This window comes from Myiozetetes cayanensis, unplaced genomic scaffold (assembly GCF_022539395.1).
Source record: "Myiozetetes cayanensis isolate MyiCay16 unplaced genomic scaffold, myiCay2020 scf3, whole genome shotgun sequence".
NCBI lineage: Eukaryota > Metazoa > Chordata > Aves > Passeriformes > Tyrannidae > Myiozetetes > Myiozetetes cayanensis.
The window spans coordinates 14,619,051-14,636,917 of record NW_026087521.1 but is presented as its reverse complement, the minus strand read 5'-3'; the positions used below and the strand labels follow the sequence as shown (position 1 = coordinate 14,636,917).

The window sequence follows — 17,867 nt, the reverse complement described above, 5'->3', positions numbered from 1 at the left end:
ACAGCCATGGTGTGTGTGACAGCCATGGTGTGTGTGACAGCCATGGTGTGTGTACAGCCTTGGTGTCCCCTCACAAACCAAGCACAGCCTTGGTGTGTGTGATAGCCTTGGTGTCCCCTCACAAGTCAGGCACAGCCTTGGTGTGTGTGACAGCCTTGGTGTCCCCTCACAAACCAAGCACAGCCTTGGTGTGTGTGACAGCCTTGGTGTCCCCTCACAAACCAAGCATAGCCATGGTGTGTGTGACAGCCTTGGTGTCCCCTCACAAACCAAGCACAGCCGTGGTGTGTGTGACAGCCTTGGTGTGTGTGACAGCCTTGGTGTCCGTCACAGGGTGGACACAGCCATGATGTTTGTGACAGAACCAGTGTCTCTCCACAGACCAGTAGCACCACAGTGTGTGTGTTTCAGCCCCGAGCCCCCTGCTAAGCCAGGCTGTGTGGGGAGGTGCAGGTGCCCTCCCACCTCAGGCAGGGCTGTCATGTTTGGGCCCAGTGTTTCTCCACAGGCAGGGGCTGGGTGAGGCATTTCCTCCCACCCTCAGCGAAGAGCAGTGGTTACCATTTGGAGAAAAAGATGTACAGGTATTGACATGCACTGAAATAGTAAAATATCACAAACTGAGTAGTCATTAAAAAAAAAAAAATCAGTTTCTTTACTTACTCTGTCATCTGCCCATCTACTAGAAATGTAAACCCCACAGATTTTGCCAGCCATTGGGAAGCAGCATTGCTAAATACAGCTTTGTAATCTTCCTGAATCTATGCAGAATCAAACTAAAAGAATGCCCTACTCATCTGGAAGTTTTCCCAGCAAAATGGGATTTCTGAATGCTGCCTCTGTGAAGCAGGGGGAAGGAAGAGCTTCAGTTTGAAGAAAAAAACCACCAAAACACCAAATCCAACATTGTCCTAAATGCCTGTCCTAAATACCCTCTGTAGGAAAACACAGTGTGTGGTATTGCACGCATTTAGCAAATACAAATCAATGTGCTGCTTGCTGCTGCTGGCAGTATCTGTCAGGGTTCCTTAGGTGAGTCTGGGATTTGCATTTGAGGTGTCCGAAAAACTACCCATTACTGGGGCTTCTTCCCACTGCAAGGGCAGATGTTATATGCACATGTTTGTAAAGTTTGTTCTAACCTTAAGAACAGGAAAAGAAAAAAAAGTCATTCCAAGGGGGATATAAGATATTTCTAGCCCTCAAAAAAAGTCCTAATCTTACTGACCCGAGGAATGCAGCTGTGCTCACCCAGTGACCATGACCTCCAATTTTGAGCACGGTGGCCAGTAGGCAATCCATTTCAATTCATTTAAGGCTATGCTTTACAAGTCAGATACATAGTTTAAGGTATGACTGTCTCCTAGAGTGCACAAACAACAGCATCTTGTAGTGACAAACTATTTTTCTTACCTTTTTTACGGAAGGTCCACAATATTCTATACCAAAAACATAAAAGCTTGTATAGCGCTCCTTTAGTTTTTTTGCTAATATGTTTTTGTAACTATGTTGCAACCTGACAAAGAAAATTAGCAGAAAATAATATATTGACAAAGATTTCTTAAGTTTTAAGCAATTACAAATTGATGAAATGTTGCATTACAGGTTAAATGACTAAAAGCTTCTTCTGTTTTCCTTTCTCGTGTTCAGTGTAGTAGCCTAATATACAATGTGGTCCTATCCTTGCCTGCATAAACCAAGATCAGTCAAGGTGACTTCAACAGAGATATATTGACTTAACTACCTGAATATTTGATCCATTATAACATATAACATAACATTAGCATAGCATAGCAGAACACAGCACAAGACAACATAGCATAACACAACATAACATAACATATTTGTGTCCTAAATTCTCAGTACCATTTATGAGAAATTCAAGCCATGACTCAAGATTATACTTTTGCAATTAAAATAATAAATTTTTGCATTTTTAGGAGCAGAATCATATTAAAGCAGGAAAGGAGAAAACAAAAGGTAAACAGTCTTAGCTACCTTGGATTTTATATTGTTACATAAATGTTTTAGTGGGTTCCCTTAGGTAATACTTTCAAAGCATTTAGACTCAAAACAATAACTTAACAGCTGAAATGTTTTTACCTGACTTTTAGGGCAAAAGTCTTGTGCTAGGTTTACTACACTGAATTCCAGCAGGAAGAGGAGGCAGCCAGAGAAGGCATGAATGAATGAATGAATGTGCCCAGTTTAAGTTTTACTGAATTACTTCTGTTACCATATTATGTTGGTATGTGCTGACGCATGAGATTGTTTGAAGCCTCACACTGACAACCACATAATCCACTGGCCTAACACACATGCACAGCTATTCTTCTGGCCTGTATTAAAGGGTGTTAGGCTCATTGAAGTACTTTATTTGGCATTTGCAAAAGTAGGCCAGCTTGTTTGTATTTTGAATCTGAAAGTGAAATAAGAGAATCAAACTTATCCCTGGCCAAAGACATTTCAAACAGGAAAGAGGAAGAAAACAGTAAGAGAAAATGGCTATAACCATAGTGAGTGAAGTCAGTGTCCTCCTAAGCAGCAGGGAAGAAAGAGGCAGTACAGGGAATCTCCACCACTGAAGCTGGTGTCCCTAATGCCCAGAGCAGGTGCACAGGCATATAGAGGAGCAGGAGAAACAGGCTGACTGTATGGACACAATCACTGAAATGAAAACCTTTACATAAGGGAATGCGGGACCAATCAGCAGCTTGTTGTCCTCATTGCTTTCCCAGTCTCCTGGAGGCCTGTGAGTTCTCAAAATATCTGTTTTCTCAGGGATTACTGGTCTAAGACACATAATTAATGTTACAACTATGTAATTTGCTTCAGTGGAGGAAGGAAATAAGGAAAGGATCCAAGTCAGGGTTGTTCTTAGTAATGTAACACTAAATTACTAAACACAGTTCTAATTTTGTAATTGCTATAACACAGTTATTAGTAATTTAGAGGTGATGGGAATAAAATATCTGGGACACTAAAGGGAAGTGGATACATCTTTTAGGCATGTGGACCCAAAGTAATATGAATTTTGAAGTGTTGATTTGTACACAGGTTGATTTTCTTAACTGAAAAACAGATATTTTCCACAGATTAAATTAGCCTAGAAAGCTAAAGATAATAATAAATTATACTGAAAACTAGTAATTAGTTACCAGTGAACATGTTGGGTGTGTTGGTTACATGTAACCTGCAAACACGAGAGGAATTTCAGAAGAAAAGCCGGTGCTTTTTTTTTTTAGGCATAGCCTTCAGTTTTCAATATCCTTCTTGTGGTTAGAAAAAAATAAATCTTACTGGTTTTATTATTCATCTGCTGTACTTGATTCTAACGATTTTAGGACGGTTATTAATAGTCTCTACAAAATGAAGGTTTTTGTTTCCTAAATTTTCCAGAATTATCTGCGTGACGTATTCAAAGTGTCAATTGTATCTCTTTTTATTCCTTGCAACAAAAAGTCTTTCTGAAGTCTAAATCATAGAGATTTGTCTTCCTTTTTTTTTTTTTTTGTCACAAGACTATTTTCTTTGTCAAGAAAGACAAATTTGGAGAACAATAACATTGTGTCATTACAGATGGCACATCTGGTGTATGTAATCTTGCTAATTTATTTACCTACTACTTTACAAGTTGCCTAAAAAGTCCAAGTTTAAATTTTTAAAGACTTCCTTCTTGCCACATTTATCTTTTATTTGAAAGAAATATTTTTAGTGATTGTACACAGAGTTTGAGAAATTAGTGTTTAAGGACTAGATTTTTAGATAACAAGATAACAGTGACTTATTCTGAATATGACCAAATTATGCTTGCAGTTTTTTCAAGGCAATAAAAAATAAATTAACTGCTAACAGGATGTGAGAATTCAGAGGTACTTAATAATGTACTTTTATTATTAGGAATTGTTCACTAAGTCTTACTTGCTAATCTCAAAAGAAATATCTATACTCCTGGTGTGTTGCTGAAGCTTCTGTCAAAAACTTATTAAAACTTATTATCTCCTTTAAAAATTTAAGGAATACTTTGAAAAAAAGAAACTTAAATCAAAAATGAAGCTTCTGGAAGTGTCATCTCCTAAACGTTCAGCAGTCAGTTTAGATCTTCTTAACCTGTATGTGGTTAACCAGATATCAACCAAAAAAGACAACACTGGTGAGTTTCTTTCTGACTTCTCAGAATCAGTTATCTATTACTGCTGTTATATTAGTTCTTGTTCTTCTACTTGTGATTTAATGCTCAAATAAGTGCTGTTTTATTTTTAAAATAAAAAAAAATGTAACTAAATACAAAAATTATGACTGAAGAAAAAGTCAGGGCATAAGATGAATCAAATAACCTTGGCTACTGCCTAAATCACATCTAAAGTCTTGTACACTGTCCTGGTTCTGGCCAGGAAAGGGTTAATGTTTGCAACATACACTTTTGCACCTTCCTCATTTTCCATTCATCAATTTTACCCTATATCCATTTGTTTTTCCCTTTTCCAATGAATGGGTGCATTTGTAATCCACTTCCTTTCTCATTTGGGCATTTGAAATAATCTTGTCAGTTCTACCCAGGTTATCTTTCTTAAAATCCATCATTAAACTTCTTAAGAAATGTCACTGCAACTTGAGTCCTACTTTTACCTGCAGAGGGGTACTGAGAGACATTGTTTAGTGGTGGACTTGGCAGTGCAGGGTTAATGGTTGGACTCCATGATCTTAAAGGTCTTCTCAGACCTAAACAATTCTATGACTCTGTGACTCTTATTCTCTGTGACATATTCATAAACCAGATTGTGGAAAATTTGTTTTCCTATGCTGAGGAAAAGTAGGAAGGTGACCAAGGAGGGCAACAGAACCTGTCCACACACAGTGGCTGACTGTGAATAATTTTATACTATTGTGCCATTTAGAATAGAGTTTTTGCATTGTTAGTAACAAAGAAAGCAAAAAATATGATTTTAGATGGATTAAGAAGTCTAAAACAACAGCTTTTATACCCTAGTGAAAATTCAGGAACCTCAAAACTTGCTCCAAGCTCTGCTCTGACATACCAGATACTTTCATTGCAGAGAACGTGAGGAAGCCAGTCCATGTGGCTATCACTGAAAATGCAAAAAAACTTCCTGGGAGACACAACTTGGAACTTCCCATGTCACCGCCACATACACAACATAAGCCAAACCTAGATGATCTCCAGAACAGGTACTTGTATAAAATAGGCAGTAGTTATGCTAAAATGAAGTTCTAGAAAAGGTTTTTCATGATGGCCTTATATTTGGGGTATCAAGAAACCATAAACATACTGTTCTAAGCGGGGAATTTCACAATCACTCCTGGCATTCCAGTGATACTCCTACTGTGAGAGAGTAAATAAATAGATTCTGAATAAAACACTGCACATGAAGCTGAGAGATTTTTTAAAAAAAGGTAATGTGTTTTTACTCACATCAGGTAATACACTACTCATGTCATACACTAGTTTCATCTCGAGAAGCAGGCTATTCAAACAGCGTTATCCACTTATACTGCTTTCCCATCCAGCTTCAAACCCTGAACTGACCAAATCACACACACAGACTGCTCACAACTGCTTAAGAATCAGACCTTTGTAAGATGTGTGGGAAAATATTCCTAAATTATTTTGAAATTAATACTCAGAATATTTTAATCTTATAGATCTTGCATCTTGTATTTCATAGGCTGTTTTTATTCATTTTACAAGGTTAGAAAAGCAAGTATTGGACAACAGAAGGCAGCATCTCTCAGAGAGAGTAAAATACCAGCATAATGTAGGTTTATTTTACTTATGATATAAAACTAAAAATGTTCAGCAATTGCTGTATTTTTAAGTGATTTTTACAACAGTGACCAAATCTCATTGATACTGAAATATGTGAAGTCTTCCTCTTTAAGACTGTTTTGGTATATTATTTTGCAGTCACATTTTATATTTGTTCCTGCTATTGCTTACATATGTCTGGAAAGGCTCATCTTGTTTTAGGCATTTTCCAAATTAGAATATCTATGCTCTAAGCTGGTCATTAAGAACAGAGCTTATGGGAAAGGGACTGAGGCCGACAGCAGGGAAATTAAAAAAATATGCAGAAATGTGAAATGATGAAATGTGAGAAGCATAAACAAAAGTGAGTCTTTAAAAGGAACTTAAGTGCAAGTCTCAGAACCAATTCAGCAGATCATTTACCTATATATGTAGTGCTAAAAATTTATTTATACCTGTGTCTCTGCAGGATAACATTTGTGTGCATGCTTCAAATTAAGTAGGTACTTATGTATTTCCCTGAAATAAGCCCTTAGAGCCTTATGTCTTTCGTGAAAAAATCATATAATGACTTTCAAATACATGAAGATTTTCTCTTCCTTGTGGTATATGTGCAGAGATATAAAAGATATAGAAAGACTTGATTACTTTGCACTTTATGCTTAAATCAATATGGTTTTTGATAAAATGTCTCTTTACTATGTTTTGTCTAGTTGTCACAAGCAACAGAATTAGTGTATGTTGGCTCTAGTATGGAACAGGAAGACAGCTGAGCAAGGGCTTTTATTGCTTGTTCACTGTCTTCTTAGGGTTTTCAGTCCTCTAACTGTACTCAGCTTCCAGAAGAAAATTTCGACACAAACCTAATGGGCAACATTTGGGAACAGACCTGTGAAGAGAAGCTGCAAAACCAGGTTTGCTTAATATTTTACCTCCACAGAATTATTTCAAACTTTCATTTATTTGGTATGTAGATAGAGTGTAAACTGTGAATATAATTATGAATGATCAACATCTCTTGTAGGCTCGTGGCAACGATAGTCCGTATATACAAATATATTTGTTTTATTGTTCTGAAATAAAATTAACTTGAGCTTAACACTGAGCTCTCAGTATTGCTGATATCTGCAGAAAGAGAATTAGTCACATAGTGCTGGCTTTCTTTTGTTTCTGGCTTGTAAAATTAGTTAAAAAAGCTGAAGTGTATTATAGTTGTAAACACAGCTTTCCTAAACACACAGTTAGTGTAACTGGGTGTCGTATGATCCCAGGTGACCCCATGACCTAATTTTTAATCTTGCAGTGTGAGTAACATAGTTCTTACAGTTTTCTCAGTGCTCTAAAAGGAAAAGCCTGCTCTTTAACTCATTACATTTAAGTAACAATTGAGTTATTTGTTCTGATACATGTCACTATTTTTTTCTTTTTGTTAACTTCAGGATTCTTAAAACAGTCATCCTTAGAAAAGTATTAGCAAATACAATATCCTTTATTTTTTAGAAAATATACTATTAACTGGAAATAATAAAACAAACTATGTGTATCACCAGTGGTATTATAAAGTCTTGAGGTAAGTGAGGAAGAAATACTTCAAGGGCCTCAGAAGGGGAGATGTTGGGTTGTTCAGAGAATGAGTAGGCAGAAACCCAGAAGAACCTGACCTGAAGAACAAAGGAGCCCAAGAAAGACGTTTTCAAAACACAAGGACAGTGTACCTCAATGTGCAAGAGAATGAGTAGGTCCTGGAGGCCAGTTTGGCTGAATCAGGGAACTCCTGACTGAGCTCAAATGCAAAGAGGAAGTGTAGAAGGAGGGATGGGCAACCCAGGAAGAACACAGAAGCACCCCCTGAGCTTGAGGGGATGCCATTAGGAAGGTCAGAGATGAAAATCACAATTAGTGAGAAGGGCAGTAGGGAGGACTTCTCCAGATGTTTCATCGAAGAAAGAAAACCAAGGAAAATGCTAAATAGAGATGAGATGTAATGACAAAGGACATGGAAAAGTCTGAAGCACTCAAAACCTACTTTTCTTCAGGGTTTTCAGACAAGTTCTGCTCTCTGGCTCATCTTTAACCTCATTCTTGAGTTGGGGGTGAGTGGTGCAGAACAGTAGTGAAAGAGCAGGTTAGAGAATCCATAGTAACACTGGACATAAAGAAATACATGAGACTGGACAGAGTCTATCCAAGTATATTGAGGCAGCTGGATGACATCACTGCAGGGAAGATATCATCATCTTTGTAAGACTGTGGTGATCAGGAAAGCTTCCCAATGACAAGAAATGTGTTATGTCCATCTGCAAAAGTGTAAGCATAATCTGGGGAGGTATTGTCTTACCTTTGCCTCTGGAAGGATTAGGGAGCTAAGCTCCCAGAGGCAATTCCAAGGTACATGAAGAACAAGAATGTGTCTGGGAACAGCCATCAGTTTTCCCAAGGTCATACTGTGCCTGGTAGACCCAATTGCTTTCTGGGATGGAATTAGTAGCTCAGTGAATTTGGGAGAACAGCAGGCATTATTTGCCTTGACTTGAGGAAGGCTTTCGACAAGGTCTCCCATGGGATCCTAGTAACAAAATGGGGAGGTATGAATCCGATGAATGGACAATAAGATGAGTAAAAAACTGTTTGTTGCCATCATACTCAAAATAGTTGTCTGTTGATTAAAGTCTACTGGCAATAAGTCAATAATCAGAGAATGGTCTGGGTTGGAAGGGACTTTAAAAATCAGCCAGTTCCAATCCCTCTGCCATGGGCAGGGACACTTTTCACTAGACCAGGTTGCTCAAAGACCCATCCTGGCCTTGAACACTTCCAGGGATGGGCCATCCAGAGCTTTTCTGGGCAACCTGTTTCTGACCACCTCACAGTAAAGGATTTTTTTTAATATCTCATCTAAACCTACAGGCTTTCAAAGACATTACACCTTGTTCTACCACTACCTGCCCTTGTAAGAAGTCCATCTCCGGCTCTCTTGTATTCCCTTTAGGTACTGGAAAGTTGCTGTAAGGTCTCCCTAGAGACTTCTGCAGGCTGAAGAACCCCAACTGTCTCAATCTGTCTTCATAGGAGAGGTTCTCCAGCCCTTTAATCATCTCTGTGGTCCTTTTCTGGACCCACTCCAACAGGTCCATGTCCTTCCTCTGCTGGAGGCCCCAGGTCTGGATACAGTGCTCCAGGTGGCAGAGCAGAGGGGTGGAATCACCTCCCTTGACGTGCTGCTACAATGAGCACACCCAGCAGTCAAAGGCAAGGGATTCTTTCCCTCTGAGCAGCATATGTGAGAACATCTCTAAGATACTGTGTTCAGTTTTGGGACCCCCCAGTACAAGAGAAAAATTATCAAAATGTTGCAAGACCAATGAAGAGCCACATAAATTGTTAGGGGGTTGGAGCGAGTGGTGATTATGAAGAGAGCAAACAAAGAGGGCTTTCACTGCCTGGGAAAGACCTGGGTATGGGGTGAACTAACCAGTGTCTTCTAAGCAGAGCTACAGACAGGGCAGAGCCAGAGGTACACAGTGAAATGGCAAGAAGTAAAAGTCACACATTTCAAGAACGGAAATTCTGTTTGTACAGGAAAAAACATACCCACGAAACTGGCTAAGCACAGACAAGGCCATCCAGTGGGTGGTTGTCCTGAGCAGTACTGAGCAACCTGGCCTAACCTTAAAGCTGGCCCTGTTTTGAGCAGGTTGGACTAGATGACTCTTGAGGTCCCTTCCAGACAAGGTTTTCTGATTCTGTCATCTTCAGCTTGTTACAGTCTATCAAGCTTGTTCATGCTATGGGAGGATGGGGTGCTAAAAGGACATTTTGTATATTAACATCGGTATGCAAATTTGGAAAAGTGTGAGTAATACAGAACTCAGGCTGTTAGCAGGTTTGGGCTTCTACTGTAAAGATAAAAAGAAGCGAAAATGGTAGGAAAACACATATATTGTTTACAAACTCAAGTTTAAATTTTTAAAGACTGTAACCATTATGTATATTCAGACTTTGACAGCTTCTACTGTTTTCTCAGCCAGGAAATAGTTTTGATCAAGACTCTTGGAATACAAAACCTCCGAGCCAGTGTATTTTTGGGAAGTCTGATACAGTGCTTCAGGAACTGTTTGAACCATTTCATAGGTAGGCATTGATTTTACACTAAAGAGGGAAACAACAATCAAGTTTAATTATGAAAAATACTAAGATTATCTGAAACTTATTGCTACTTGTCTTTTTCACTGATTTTTAGTGCTTTTTCAAATAGAAATTGAAATCAAATGGAAAGACTAAACATACAAAGTTATTTAAATTTGCAGAAAGGCAGCAAAATCTGAATTTTGGCTACGCACTTGGAACCATGATCTATTTTTTTTCAATGTCACAAACATGATAGTGTTCCTGAATTCACTTTTCCTATGTCTTATTTCCTCATCTACTCTTAACTTTTCCTTTGCATTATGCAGTGTTCAACTGGAATTAAGAAGCACCCTCTGAATTGCTTCACAAAACAGTTTTACCTTCCTCACATATATCTGTCCAAGCTTCTCCAGGAACAAACTCTAGTGTCATTAGCCTTTTAAAACTGTTCTGGGGAGGCTTCTGTAAGCAGAGGAAACTACTTCATTGAAGCTCTATAGAATCTTTATCCAGTTCCAAGTATTTGCTGAACAGAACACCACAGAAGTTTTCTGTGCTACATTTCAGTTTTCAAGTTCCATTGATAGCATTGCTCAAAACTTTTTAAAGAAAGGTCACTTTTTGAATGTCCTTCTTTGCCATTTCTCTGTGCTTCTGAAGACTCTCAACTTTTTGCTCAGAGTTTCTCAAAGGTCAGTCAGCAGACCCAGCCTGGAAAAAATACAGTAAAAATGTTAGATTAAGAGCCAGTAAGTGAAAGCGTGATAACTTTCATGCCCCTGATGTTTGCATGATAACATCTTCAAAACCACTACTCAGAAGTGGGGAAGGGAAGTCTGGGCAAAATAAAATGTCTGACTGGACTCCTGACAGTGGAATAGAAGAGTTCTGTGCTGAATCAGGATTACTGATCTCAAGTACAAATGGAAGTCACTTGCTAGAGAGACCAGGAATAAAGCAGTACACAGAGCTTATTAGGCTTTTCAGTAAACAAGAGAACTGTAGTCTTGAAGAACAAACTACTGTTATGAATAGAGGAAACTATCTTCCTCTTTTTTTTCTTTTTTTTTTTTTTTTTTTTCCCCCGCCTTAGAGTGGCAGCCTTTGGTCAGCTGGTGGAGCAGCAGTGACATACTGTGGCTGCTTTTATAAATCACACCCAGGAGGATGTGCTCCACGGCTTGGTATATTTGGAGATACTGTGAAGCAGACTCCCTTTTATACCCATCTTGGTATAAAATAAAAACTAAACGCAATAAAATACATATTTTTTTAAGTTGAGATAATGCTCATTTAGCACAAAACCACGTGTGATGAGTAGTGAATTCTGTGAGATTTTTATCCTCAAGTTATCAGTCATAAAGTGTTGTGTTAACAGTCAGTATTTTGCTTCTTTGCGTACTAAGCAAAATGATTTTTTTCTTTTCTACCCCCACTCCACCTCACCCCCCACCCCCAGGCAAGATCATATGAATTCTGCCAGGAAAAATCAAGTCGTAATGACAAGTAACGAATCAGAAAACTGTGACGGAATAAAAGCACCAGTGTTTGATGTTGGGAAAGAAACTGCAGAACTGAAAGCTCCCCAAGTTGGAAGTAGTTGTTCCTTTCTGGCACTGTTTGAAGATGAGAGCCAACCAATCCATAATAAGCCTTCCACAAAGCACTTCAATCTTTTTGTTAACCAAAGCAGTACTGACATTTTTTTCATACATTCTGATGTTAAAAATCAAACGACCGACAGAAATTATCCTTACAGCTCTAGAAAGGCTTATCCTGCAATCAATCAAAAAAAAAGTTCTGTAGACAGGCACCTTGAAGGCATTTTCACAGCTCCAGAACTGGTTTTCCTTAAAACTAACAATGTCTCAAGTGCAAGCTACAAGGAGACCACTGGACTTCATAAAACCCACCAACAGAACTTTAATGAGGGACAGCACTACTTCATACGCTGTGAAAAGAAAGAAAACCATGCAAACCTTGAAAAAACTGGTGCGTATTAAGATTTAAAGGACATATATTCTGGATTTTATTCTCCTTTTAAAGACATATATTCTTATAACCAGAGGTGTATATGCCCTATGTGAAAACGTACCGTGAATTTTCTGAATACAATTGCTTAATTTTAAATCCAATTATTTATTTTAAAAACTGGACAGAAAGCTTTATTTTCAAATTGCATTTATTGTATTTAATTTTAAACTCAAGGTTTACTTTTTTAATTTATTTTAGAGACATTTGCTTATCACCATGATCAGCAGATTAACTTAAAGGAGAATGTGCAGAATTATTCAAGAAAAAAAAGGCGAGTACCATGGAAATTATCAAACTATTAACTGTTGATAACTTTATACCTTTGCTCATCTACCTATAATAAGTACAGAGAAATACAGCTTCATGGGACAGTTTTGAGTTCCTGAAATTAAGACCTTGCTTTGGCTTGCCCTCTAAAAGACTCTGTCTCCTTCCACTGCCTGCAGAGGAAGTTAGTGTGTTCCCTGGGCTAACCTAAGCATTTGTGAGTGCCCCATATTTTACAAACCATATGTTTTTCAAAGCCTCCAATCCATAATATCTTCAGTTTTACAAAACAGCACTATCTTCTGCCATCTCTCCAACTCCATTTTGCATTTCAACAGAAACAAAGTTTATGAAACACAGATTCTGGGTGTTAAATCTCAGATTCAGAAACAAGTTCAGTGATCTTAATAGTGGAAAGCATTTTATGGTTACTGAAGACAAAATAAAAATTGAAGTCAGAAAAGGCACCAGTGAGGACTTTAACTCAGAAAGAAAATAAAAATTCAGGAGGGAAAAATCACTTACCAGAGAACTTTGTGTTTGCATTCTCAGTGATGATGAGTCTGTGAAAGAAGCAGCCTGGAGACAGAACCAGCTCTTTGGATTTGAAGAGGTAACTTTTTTAAGTGAAATATTTTTTGTCAAAGCTACTGCTTGCACCATTCGAGGTGGAGAAGAAATACCTACAACAGTTAGAAACTGCATATAGCTTCACTGAATTGACTTCTGTGGAAGCTTCTTTGCCATCATGGTTTATAAAAGGAATTCAGAAAGAACTGCTTCTAATGAAGTGGTTTGATAGACAGACCTTTCAGGCCCACAGTTCACGTGCTTTAATTCACAACTCAGCTGACTGCCTGAAATACACTAAGTTAACCATCAACCCTTAGGATCAGATTCTGCCAGCAGTGCCCAGACACTTTATGCAGGATGCTTCAGTATTGTAAAGGAGCTCTGTGCCAGTATACATAAAAAAGTCTTTTAGATGTTTTGCCTCCAGAAGTCACCCAGGTATATATGGTACTGCTCAGGGGTACAAATACCTCTTAAAATAATTTGTGGTACAATGCAGTGGCTCCTTTAAGTAATACAGAAACTGAATGTTTCTCTTAACCCAAGATGCTGATCCAACTGAACCCTCACTGTTGACACTTCATTATTTTTTACAGTTTACAACAGCACAAGGGAAAGAGTCTAAATTTGGAGCAAGTTCAAATCTTCATGAGATGGAGAGAAGTTAGTACCGTTTATGTGTTATTATTTAGGTTTTTTCTCTACGTGTGAAATTGAAACAATTACTTTTAAGGCCAGGGAGAATGATCTTTTGGGGATGTTACGTTTGTTGAGGGCTTGTGTTTCTGATACATACAGCACTGTAAAAAGGCAACCAGCATTACCAGGTAACTAAGAACTGTGTTTGCTTTTCCTTGAAGAGATATTCTCTTCCATTAGGATATATGCTGTAATTCCACATGTGGACAGAGGGAGGGGAGCCTGCAAGGCAATCCTATGTCTTTTCTGCTCCCTCAGTAGCTGTAGGGAGCTGGTGTGTACATGGAGTCTGCTGTGTTCTCTCACAGCCCTTGCTCTGCAGAATCCTTCTTCCTTTCGGTAGCTCAGTTCTGCTGCTGGTGCAGCTGCTGATTAACAGCACAGCCGAAGCTTTGGACCACCTGTCTCACCATCTCTGTTAAGATGTATTTTCCTGAGAGGAGAAAAACTGGCTATTGCCTTAGATAGCCCAGACTGAACTTGCTAACATTTTATTCTTTAAACAGTATCTTAAAACTGCATCAGAAATAGTAATGCTTAGTTCTACATGCTGTGCTTGAAAGTTGGATCTTGGGGGAGTTTTTGGTGAGTAACCTTTCTTTTTCATCTATTTTTGAAGGTGTGGAGTCACCACTCAGCAGCCAGTCTTACAGTTACTCTCCAAGGCAGACCGAGAGCTCTTTGAGCTGTAGTCCTGACACAGTGAGTACACCCCACAACCTTTGAGGGTTGGCAGGGCTCCGTTCAAATCATATGTCCATGCCTGAGGGCATCTAAGGCAAATTCATATGTGAGGAGGACAAGAAATTTTTAGTTGTAAATTTTCCAAAGTGGTTCAACAGACATGTGGTCTGTTCTCTTGAGGATGCCTGGCCATGTGGAATTACAGTAGCATGACAGTGGGAAGATGCTAAGCAAGCTTCTGTGCTCTTCCTTTGTGTATAGCTGCCTTACATTACATGCCTTTGACACACTGTGTTTTCAGCCATTCTTGAACACAAAAGTGTCACGGTGTGTGAGTATAAATTGAATGTGAGCGGGAAGGTCTACCTTGGCCACCAAAAGCCAGGAGTGCATCCTTGAGGAAAGAATGAAAAAACCCACAAACAACCTAAACCAAACAGCTCTGGCCTTTCTGTTTATATCACTAAATTATTAGTTAGTCACTAACTTAGTTATTGAACTATTCAAACAGTTGCAATTGCATAATTCTATTCAAACAGTGTGAAGAGGAAGACACAGCCAAAAAGGAATATCTGAATGAGCAGTCCTTGAAGACACATGATGCCAACCTCTCAGCAAGCAGAGAGGCCCCCAAGAGCTTCCACACCAGAACTGTGCCTCTCCAGCCCAGCAGGAGTTTGACTAGAGAAGAAGAAAACATTGTTCAGGAGAAAGGCTCTATTTTTTGTGCCACAGAGGAGGAAAATAAAAACCTCACTACTCCATCTGAGGGCAGCTCATCATGCCGAGCCCTTAAGAGAGAGTACGTCACCCGCAGCACCAGGTGTGATGTTTGGTCGCAGACTGAGCGCTCTGTGACAGAAGTGGAGAAGGTGGATGTGGCCACCCAGTGTGGCACCCTGCGGGTGTGCAGCTGCGGGGGCTTCCTGCCCGCTACCCGCAGCCCTGTGGGGGTCCCTCCTCCCTGCACCGCCGGCACCGCGGGAGAAGATGAACCAGTGCAGGAGCTGCCGCAGCCCGGGATTGCTGCCCTTCCTTCTGAAGCTGAGTACCTGAGTTTGGCTGGCAAAAGGACTCTGGAAGTGCTGAACTACATTGATAAAATGAAGGAGAGAGAGAAGCAGTGACCAGCTAGAATGGCATGTGGGGAACACAGAAGTTTTGTTCTGTTCTCGGTGTGTTTCATTCACTTGCCATATTTTGATTTTTCTTGCCTGGTTAGACAAAAGATATTTTTGCTGTTTGTTTGCTTTAAACTATTAATACCTATGGATTTCTGTCTAACTACTGCTATCTCTAAGTGTGGGTTTCTAGAAATATCTAACTGTTAACACAGGATTTTACAATACCCTAGTAAATATAAGCATTAGGAATTAGTTTGGCTTCCTCACCATATATCCATAGGATTCTGTAGTTTGGGATTGACTTTCCTTCTTTTAAGGTAGTGGAAAGGTGCTGTTTCACTTCGAAACATTTTTGATGTGAGTCTCAGTTCAGAGCTATTGTCTAGTTCTTACCCATTTTAACATACAAACTCACTTTTTCCATGTGTTTATACGAAATGAAAAAATGGGAAACAACAGGAAATATACATCTGCACACATAGAATAGAATGTAATTTAAAAAGAGCTAATTTATTATTTTGGAAAAAAAGGTTCACTTTTTATTCCACAAATCTATTGATTCACTCTCTTGTCTGTTAATACTAACAAATCTTTCATGTGTTTCTGTATTCTGTCTGCAAATTGAAAATTTGAACTACTTTCCTCTTCATTTCAGTATTTATGTGAAGCTGCAAATCACAACAAAATAAAAGTTTCTGATAATATTGCTTCCAGGTTATAGTTTTTCCTTCTAAAAAGTTCCTAGTCAAGGTGGCAGGGTGACTCATTCTGTCACTGACATCTACTTATAGATCCATACACCTTTGCTTCTGTAGAGATCTCTCTATATATATCTCATCTATGTGTGTGTACGTAGATGTACAAAAAACTCTGTGTGTGTGTGTGTGTGTGTGTGTGTGTGTGTATGCCCTGGCATTATCCAGCTCTCTGTGTGCAGGGATCCTCTTCCTTACAAACTGGGCTTAGGGAAAAACTGTGCTGGAGACTGTTCCTGAAACAGAGCAGAGTTTTGCTTCTATAAGATTAATGTATTGTGCTTTCTCCTTGGAGTCTGCTGTTAGAAGATTCATTGCCCTTATTCCCACCAGGTAGTTTTTCTTTATTTCTCCATTTTGTAGAAGGGGTGTTTGTCACCCAGCCTGGATGAGACTCGTCACCATCCTTTGTCCCTGCTCTCATCATCGAACTAGTGGTTGTATTTGCTGCTGGGTTTTATTTTTGAAGCTCAGAGCCATTTTAAAAAGAAGGTCTGCATTGCTCAACAGCTTGAGGTTTATAGCTATGCTGTTTTAAAAATAGCACCTCAGAAATTTCTGTGGACTTTTCTGTACTTGGAGGAACATAGCATTGTCTTCTGTACGTATAAATGGCATACATGGGAAGCGATTTGCACAGCCCAGCTTCTGAAACATGTAACTATTGTTTAGCCAATTCACTGCCCACTTCCTAAGGCTTGGCATAGGCAGGTTTTCTTTTTTAGGTTGCTTCAATTTAATGTCAAAGTAAGCTCCCTAGTATTTATTTTTTAAGTTGCAATATTCATCTCCACAGGAGCTATAATTTATTTGAGTAACAGCTGTGATTTGCTGAAAGCTCAGCCATTACCAGTGGTTTCTTAGGCACAGTTGTTCACTCAGTGTGACAAAGCCAGTTCAGATTATGCCACACCAGCAGTGGCCCATGCTGGTTCAAATTAGGACATCCCTGCTTTCCCAGCAGTGCCCCATCCCCGGTGTGTACCTGCCAGCCTTTCCAGTGGTGCCTGTCCGATGTCACAGCCTCCCCCGTGGTTGATGCTGCTCCCACGCCCTTGGCCTGACAGCCTCCTGCAATAGACTGTGGCACAGGCCAGTGGGTGGCACGTTACAGCTGAAAGCTACAGCTCTGTGTGCTTTAAACTTGAGGGTGTTTATTATCTCAGCAGATGTAAAATTGCCTCATGGCCAGAGAGGTCTTTGGCGTCTGTGTCAGTGAGGTACTGACGTGACCCAAACGGAGGTGAACTGGCTATAACTTGCAATGGAAGTTACGCTCCTGATTTCTGTAGCATTTTTGTTGGGACTTCTAAATTGTGGTTTGTTTTACACTGGAGCGAGCTACCCAAGTTCAGGCAGATAACCCTGATCTGCAGAACTGGCCTCTGAGCAGACACATTCCCAGTCTGCTCCAGTGAACCTACAGAACAAAGAATGCAGGTTGGAACTGGGAGAAGAGAGCCGGTGGCACATTACGGATGTATGTGTGTGGGGTTTCAAATGCTCTTTATTGGGTTACCTCTCATATTTATCATCACTTAGAGCCTTTTCGTGGGTATTGCTTATTTTCACTGTAGCCACTAGTATAGAAGCTCCCACAATCCATCCAGTTCCAGCCAGATTCCAGCCAAGATCACACCATTTCCTGGTAAGGACTGAAATTCTGCTGCTCGAGCCAGACACACACCTCCTGACTGGCTGTATGTAAGACCATGTGGTGATACATCAATCACCACAGATAACCATGTTTCAAAGTCTTTGGATGAGACTCTATGAAATTCAATTACCCTACAATTTTTACCTGTAATTGCAAAGCAATCAGAAGAAGAAAACTAT

The 17,867-nt window shown here is 39.5% G+C and overlaps 1 protein-coding gene across 1 annotated transcript; it reads left to right on the top strand.

The window, feature by feature from the left end:
• Positions 1–570: 570 nt before the first annotated feature.
• On the top strand, positions 571–15,952 carry CUNH12orf40 (chromosome unknown C12orf40 homolog). The gene is made up of 13 exons (XM_050325106.1): positions 571–584; positions 1,941–1,980; positions 4,018–4,153; positions 5,058–5,190; positions 5,711–5,777; positions 6,577–6,681; positions 9,792–9,898; positions 11,355–11,887; positions 12,128–12,200; positions 12,749–12,809; positions 13,366–13,432; positions 14,088–14,170; positions 14,692–15,952. The coding sequence occupies exons 1-13, from the start codon at positions 577–579 to the stop codon at positions 15,277–15,279; spliced, it is 2,001 nt and encodes a 666-aa protein (XP_050181063.1). The 5' UTR covers positions 571–576; the 3' UTR covers positions 15,280–15,952.
• The last annotated feature ends 1,915 nt before the right edge of the window (positions 15,953–17,867 follow it).

Excerpts from the sequence above, each read along its gene's own strand:
- CUNH12orf40 (XM_050325106.1), top strand. Across the intron at positions 11,888-12,127 it reads TGCAAACCTTGAAAAAACTG|AGACATTTGCTTATCACCAT; the intron begins GTGCGTATTAAG and ends AATTTATTTTAG. Across the intron at positions 14,171-14,691 it reads TGAGCTGTAGTCCTGACACA|TGTGAAGAGGAAGACACAGC; the intron begins GTGAGTACACCC and ends CTATTCAAACAG.